At 43.6% G+C, this 7,647-nt stretch overlaps 1 protein-coding gene across 1 annotated transcript; it reads left to right on the forward strand.

The window, feature by feature from the left end:
• The first annotated feature begins 3,309 nt into the window (after positions 1 to 3,309).
• LOC103998554 (transcription factor MYB44) lies at positions 3,310 to 4,859 on the forward strand. Its single transcript, XM_018818787.2, has 2 exons — positions 3,310 to 3,491; positions 3,564 to 4,859. Exons 1-2 carry the CDS (start codon positions 3,338 to 3,340, stop codon positions 4,646 to 4,648), a joined length of 1,239 nt encoding a protein of 412 aa, XP_018674332.2. The 5' UTR covers positions 3,310 to 3,337; the 3' UTR covers positions 4,649 to 4,859.
• The last annotated feature ends 2,788 nt before the right edge of the window (positions 4,860 to 7,647 follow it).

Genomic DNA, 7,647 nt, shown 5'->3' on the forward strand with positions numbered 1-7,647 from the left:
TTCCTCTCATAATACCGAGAGCGGATGATCCTCTATCGACACTTAATAGCCCTCGTAAGGTTGGTTGCCACTCCCAATGATCGGCTATACTATATTTGAAACTTCCAAACCTATAAGTTTGGTATTAAAGAGTGGAGTACTTATATAGGACATCCTTGGTGTCTCAAGTCTAAGGACCAGGTACACTACTAGGACGGCGGAATCACTGTCTGACAATGAGGTATTATCAACCATCCAACATTCCGTAAGCGGATCAATCGATGAACTCATTCTCCAATGAGCTCTTGCATTGTATCCCTAGTGTCCCCACATGAGCAGCTATGAGACCAGTTGCCTCCATCATATGAATGGGTATATAGTACACCAGTCTATCCGGTTATCTCGATGTCCCTCTCGAGTAACCTATGACTAGGATTATTTTGGGTCTGTGTTTAAAGGTGATTCGGTCTTATTATCGTGATCTTATCATGATCTGATTCTCATTGTATATGTCTATGACATCACAATATATATGTGTAACAAGTAATATAAGTAATATAAAGTGAGAGAATGTAATAATAATAATAATAAGCAAAAAGATTGTGTATCAAGTCGCATGTGCCATCACTCATGTGATTGACTTGCAGGGGCACTTATGACTAGCAGGAAGCTCTCCATGCTAGCTCTCTATACTCACGTCTCACGCTAACTCTCCATAATAGTTCTCCACGTTAACTCTCCAGGATGGACTTGTACTCTCGATGTTGAACCAAGCCAAACTGACTCATCAATCGATGACCTCAATGTAATAACAATTTTGTTATCTCCCAAGTCGATCATTAAATGTGATGCTAAGAATGGCATGAACAATCTAAGCTAATGTGAACGCATGTTGAACTACCAAAATGATACTATAATATTGTGGTGAGCTCATGATCTCACCGCAATATTGTGATGCTCCCACATTTCCAGTGTACTTATAGCAGAAGATTAACGTTGGGTTCCTAATTTGATTTATACTACATAAGTTAGTGAAGAGTTCGAGGTGAAATGACATGAGAGTCTAAAAAATATGAGAAAGAAAAAAATATTATTATTTATAGTAAATGCTCCGTCTCTAAATCAAAGATAATTTGAGGAATATTATAATTACATTATAGGTTAAAGGGGTATGGGTATAAATAGTGAGATCTATTATCCCTTTACTATGAAAAATAGGTAGATATACTCTTAACGGCGTAATTAGTTAACTTTACTTCTAGCTTTGCTTTACCTAAAAACACAGCTTACTCCTTACTCCAATAAATTAATGCTCAACAACTTATTTCCTCTAAACCTAAATAGACCTATGCTTTGTCAAGCATCTGAACAATAGGGCGTCCTTGTTTTCAAAGATATTTTAGTTTACTCGTTCGATTGCTTAAACGTTTTGGGTACTTGGTTTTGAAGGCTTCTATCTTCGATGCTACCTTGACTTCGATAGTGGACGATATTGTTTGTTCCCTTGCTTATTCTTGGTTCGTTGTAGTTGAATAGAAAAAGAATACACACCTATTATGTAAAAACACAACAAAATATTTATTACTGTTTCATCTAAAGAATAGATTGCTTTCTTAACAAGAAGAGCAATAAGGTCATGTTCCATGACTTGCTTCTTTACTTGTTCTTACTCCATTGCTTATTTATGTACTTGCACCTGCATCGTTATTTGTTCCGTTGCTTGGTTAAATAAAAGGTTTTTCTTGTTTCCTTGCTAGATTAAGTATAAGAGTATATTATTAGTGTTGTTAATAAATTATATTAGGTTTGCGCTATTTTCCATAGGAAGGTAAAAACTATTGTTAAAATATTTTTGAGAAATATGATGTAATTAATTTTTTTTTTCATATCGTCTCACACTGATGTCAAGTTGGGAAACAACGATTTTGCTTTTAGCAGCTTTGCAAACAAATTATCAGTTGCGCCACTTTGCATCACTCAATGCGCGTTGATGTGCATTGAATGTTTATTTTTAGTAAAAACTTTGGTAAAATGTTGTCAATTCTTTGAGATTAATGACTTTGAATTGATCATATTAGTTGCAGTGTATTATTATTATTATTAATTAACACGAAAAGAGATCAGTTTTGTCCGAATGCCACAAATCCTGATTAAATTGTAGGATTCCAATTAAAAGTGCAATCGGAGGGGATCCTCACCGTCGTACTGGGAGTGGGAGACGTGCCACCGGTTCGATGGCGAGGATTACTACGCGAAAGGCGTGGATGTGTCACCCACCCACCGACCCCGCCAAATCCCGATGCCTGAGTTGTCCTACGCAGTCCAAACGCGGGGGAGGACCACGAATCTTTAGTCGGCTCCGTAAAGAACCATGACAACACAGACTCGAGCCGCCGTGGGTTTAACCTAATCAACCTCGTGTCCTTCCACAGCGGGGATTCCAGGAACAGAAGGAGAAAAGTGGAGACCAACGTCACGCGTGTGGCAGTCGGCAAGAGCGTTGCAGGGCCACGTGCGACGTAACGGCCTCCTCCGTATTGGTATCGGACGAGAGGGAGGGTGCAATGGAGACCGTGGGATTGGTTGAGTGACATACAGCTGTCAACTCGCAACTGTCACACTAATTACCCATGCTCAACATGGTGCGGTTACTGAAACCGGGGTTAGATTGGCAGCGATGGAGCCTGTTGTCGGTTGCAATTAAACATGTGGGGCCCATCGAGTCGGAGATGTACTCCGCTTGGGTTTTGGCGGTTGGAGCCGCCCAAGTGGCATGGAAACGGATGGGGTTTGACAGGCTGGGCTGACGCGACAGCAGCAACGATTCCGAGACTGGTTTTGTCGTCTTCTGCCACCTCACCGACTCTCCACTGTCACGCACAGAACCCTGATACCTTGAACAAAAATTAATTATCTAAACGCACACAATAAAATAGACTGTCAATGTACCTATCTCAGTCAAAAATCCAAATCCTAGATTAACAATACTTCGAAATATTTACGCCGTTAAGGTACTGCTATAATTGTCGCAGCGTGGGTTTTCTTAATTGCACATACGAATGCGACCATGAACATCGTACCCAAGGTGTGCACACAGGACGAGTACGGAAGGAGGCGATACTCGGATTGGACGGTAGGGATCAAATCTGAGTCGGCCCGGGTGGGGCCATTCAAGTCGGTGCAGACACCGCGACAAGCTTCGCGCTTGGGAACCCGACGGTGAACCGTGTGGGATGGTCATTCATGATAATAAAATTAATAAATCCAATTTAAGGACAAAAACAGAGAAGGACGCGTGTCCCTGTGCCAGCTGTATGCGCGCAACTGCTTGCCCGCGTGGAAGAGGCCGGTGCGCCCAATGGCCGACGACCGCTGTCTTCACCCGGCTGCTGCCGGTCAAACCACTTCCCTTCCTACACTTTTCCTTCCTATATACAGCCGACCACCTGCAGTCTCCCCTCTGCGCTCCACCGTCTCTATCCCGTCGAACGCGAGAACAGTAGATAAAATCGGTACGTTTTCTCGAACTATCGATTGGGTTTGAATCGATACTGCTTGGGAACCGAGCGCTATGGCGTCGGCAGGGAGCAGAAGCAAGGATTTGGGTCGGATCAAGGGACCCTGGAGCCCGGAGGAGGACGAGGCGCTTCGGAAGCTGGTGCAGCGCAACGGGCCAAGGAACTGGTCGCTTATAAGCAAGTCGATCCCGGGGAGGTCGGGGAAGTCGTGCCGGCTCAGGTGGTGCAACCAGCTGTCGCCGCAGGTGGAGCACCGCCCCTTCACGCCGGAGGAGGATGAGACCATCATCCGCGCCCACCGTCACTTCGGCAACAGGTGGGCCACCATCGCTCGCCTCCTCTCGGGCCGGACCGACAACGCCGTCAAGAACCACTGGAACTCCACCCTCAAACGCAGGTATTCGGCCTCCGCTACTGCCGTCGACGGCGGTTTCGTCGTGGCAGCCGATCGGGAGGTCGTGTCGGCGCGGCCTCTTTTAAGAACAAGCAGCGACGGACTGGTCCTCTCTTCGGGCGGTGCGGTACTCTGCTTGAACTCCGAAAGCCCATCGGGATCAGATGTCAGCGATTCTAGCCACCACAGTCTTCCCATGATCTCTCCGGTCTCCACCGCTTCTCACGTCTATAGACCGGTGCCGAGAACAGGAGGTGTGGTACTCCCTTCATCATCTGCTCCCAACCATCATCTGACGGAGCCCTCTATCGCAGCCACAGCCACATCCCCTTCCCCAATTACCATAAAACATCCGTTGACTTCTCTAAGCCTCTCTCTCCCGGGATCCGATCCGAAGGATACTTCCGATGGCCACCACAGCGCCGATAATGACTACAGCAACCACAAGCAGCTCGAGCTTCTGCCGTCCGTGCCGACGCCCCTGCAGGCGCGGTTGCCGTCTCCGACGACGAGATACGCGGACGCCACTGGTGCCGCTACATCGTCTGATGAGGACGAACGACGGTGGCATGCGCCGTTTCCCTTCGATGCGGAGTTCCTGACGGTGATGCAGGAGATGATCCGCGAGGAGGTGCGGAGCTACATGTCGAGCTTGGAGAAGAGCGGTATGACGTGCGCGCAGTTTCCGCTGGCGTCGGATAACGTCCGTAATACCGTCATCAGACGGATCGGCGTCAATGTCACGAGGATGGAGTAGATTATGAGCTTTTAAATCGAAGGAAAAGACGACAATGTTCAAAGTCCATCGGGGAAAGAAGTAGAAGATGGAAAAGAACTATATGATGTTTCTCTGCAATGAAATGAGTGGGCGAAATGCAAGAGATCCAGTTAGTGCAAATGAAAGAAGGTGAAAATATTCCTTTCAATTTTTATGCACATAGTTTGGCTTACTCCGGAATATTTTCGCACTCATATAGAGTTTCTGATATGCCGTAAATAGAGTTCGACCACTATAAATTGATATCTGGATCATTATATCGGATTTATCTCGTATTACTTACGAGATGTTTAATGAGTGTAATGTTATTAACATGATTTTTTTATTAATGATTCAGATTTAATGAGTTAATTAGTAGAAAAGGAATACTCATGACCTGATTACCCAACATGTAGTCAGGGAGTCGGTATTAATTGAGAATTAATATATTTGTTAAATTTAAATTTTGGTTATTCGAGAGTCAGATTTGGAGTTAATAAAGGTCTTTTCTGATTGTCTTAGTTCGATCTCGATCTATGATAAATTCTTACTTTGAGAATGTCTAACCCTATAAAATTGGGTCTTAGATATTCTCGAAAAAATGTTCCTATGATATTTTAGTTTGAGATTCAAAAACTTCAAAAACAACCCTAGAGATGAGTTAAAAAGTTTATTGAATGCATCTAGGGGACTATTCCTATTATCGATATTGATGATGTGGAGCAGTTATGACTTTCTCTTGGCCTTCATTATGATTGAATCGTGTCGAGTATGATAATGTGATAATGGTTCGATCAATTCAATCATGCGATAACTCAGTGAAAGCTCAAATAGAAGCGTTGGAAACCAGAATTGAGAATCGACTGCAAGAAACACTTAATGATTTTAAAAAGAGCCTATTGGAGAACCTCAGCAAATTTCAACAAGATGGGAGCTCAAGTTCTACGTTGAACAGATTGGGAGGTACAGGAAAAGGGCCCTAGGATAGTGACACACACTACCCATGCATTAGGGTAGAATTTTCACGATGGGAAGATGGGGATCAGACTAGTTGGATCTCTAAGGCGAAATTTTTTTTTTGTTTTCACAGAACCCCAGAAGAATCTAAGGTAGAAGTGGCCTCAATCCAGCTTGATGGAGATGCAATCCAGTGATACGATTGGTATGAAACTTTCTACGGAGTTCCTTCGTGGGAGCAGTTCAAAAGAGAGCTTCTTGCTCACTTTGGCCCATCCGAATATGAGAATGTTAATTGCCAACTCACCAAAATTCGACAGACTTCTACAGTGCTAGAATATCAGAGTAGGTTTGAAAGATTATCAAATCAAGCTAGAGATTAGTCGGACCGATAACTCCTAGATACATTTATTGAATGGCTTATTCCAGAGATTTGGTGTGAAGTTAAGGCTCGTCAACCTCGCACTATGATAGCTGCGATCTCATTTGCATATCTACATGAGAAAAAAATTAGCAAGGAGAGATCAGCAAAGGGTTTGTACTATGATGAAAAGTGGAGTATGTAGCACCGATGTAAACAAGGGCAATTTCTAATGATTGAACCAATTGGAGAGGAACCGAAAGCTAAGAATATGGACTCCGATCATAAAGGTATAAATTCTAATGAAGATATTGGACCTACCATATATACAATGCATGCATTAGCCGACTACTCTAACCCGCAAACTATGGAAGTTGGCGAAACTCTAGAACATCAACCTATTATCGTTTTGATTGATACTGGTAGCACTAACAATTTTATGGATAGTGAGACTGTTGATCGATTGGCCCATCACATTGAAGACTATGACAAATTTGAAGTAAAGATCGTTGATGGACGGATTTTCACTTGTGATAACAAAGGTTTAAAGATAAAATTGATTATACAAGGCCAGAAGTTTCTTGCAACGATTACTACACTGAAAGACCGACCTGTTTCTTACACTATCAAAAAGTGGAGACTATACTTACTTGATCAACGGGTTGTGATGCGTTGAAGATAGTCTATTGCTAAAGTGCTGAAAGAGAAGCTCCCCAAGATTGATGTTGCTCAGCCTTGAGGACAAAGCTGATTTGAAGAGGGAGGGGAGCGGGGCTGCGGTAGGATGAGACGCTGGCAGCGTCGTCTCCTAGCAACGGTGGTGACTCGAGTGGGAGGCAATGGCTACGGTGGACTCTGGCCGGAAGCGGGGTAGGGTCGGTCGCTGGCCGGAGAGCAGTGACGACCGGTGGTGGGCTGGCCGCAAGCAAGGGAAGCAGGGGTGCGTGGCTGCGGCTTCTTCTTCTTCTCTCTCTTCTTTCTCTTCTTTCTTTCTTTCTTCCCATCCTTTTTTTTTTTTTGAGATGATGAACTGCAACAAGAACGCCGAGGATAGTTGCTCTGATATCAATTGATAAGACCCTAAAGTCTTATCGTCGCTCTGATACCAATTGATAAGACCCCAAAGTCTTATCGTCGCTCTGATACCACTTGATAAGACCCTAAAGTCTTATTGTCGCTCTGATACCAATTGATAAGACCCTGAGGTCTTATCATGGAAGAAATGGGAGAACAGGGAATGATAATGTTCGCTTCGAGGGGATCGGTCTCCTTGATCGCTTCGAGGGAATCGGCCCTCCTTGATCACTTCGAGGGGATCAACCCTCCTTGATCACTTCGAGGGGATCGGCCTCTTAGGGTTTGTCCACAGAATGAAATAACATTTTATTGATTGATTGATTGATTTATTTAAAGAAAGGGTTATATCACTATTTATAGAGTTCCACCTAGAGTTCACCTGGACTTAGACTCTTAATAATAAATAAATATTAAATAAACCTCTATCCGACTCTAACTGAACTAAACAAACTCAATAAACAACTGGACTAAACATACTCAATAAACATTATTCAAAAGCTCAGAAAAAGGGTCCTAACTTTAGCTCTGATATCAAAAGCTCAATAAACATTATTCAAAAGCTCATAAATGGAGGGAATGATAATGATCGATTTGAGGTGATTAG

The sequence above is a fragment of the Musa acuminata genome, chromosome BXJ2-1, assembly GCF_036884655.1.
Source record: "Musa acuminata AAA Group cultivar baxijiao chromosome BXJ2-1, Cavendish_Baxijiao_AAA, whole genome shotgun sequence".
Lineage (NCBI taxonomy): Eukaryota > Viridiplantae > Streptophyta > Magnoliopsida > Zingiberales > Musaceae > Musa > Musa acuminata.

Excerpts from the sequence above, each read along its gene's own strand:
- LOC103998554 (XM_018818787.2), top strand. The coding sequence starts at position 3,338 with ATGGCCGACGACCGCTGTCTTCACCCGGCTGCTGCCGGTCAAACCACT. Across the intron at positions 3,492-3,563 it reads GAGAACAGTAGATAAAATCG|GGAGCAGAAGCAAGGATTTG; the intron begins GTACGTTTTCTC and ends TGGCGTCGGCAG.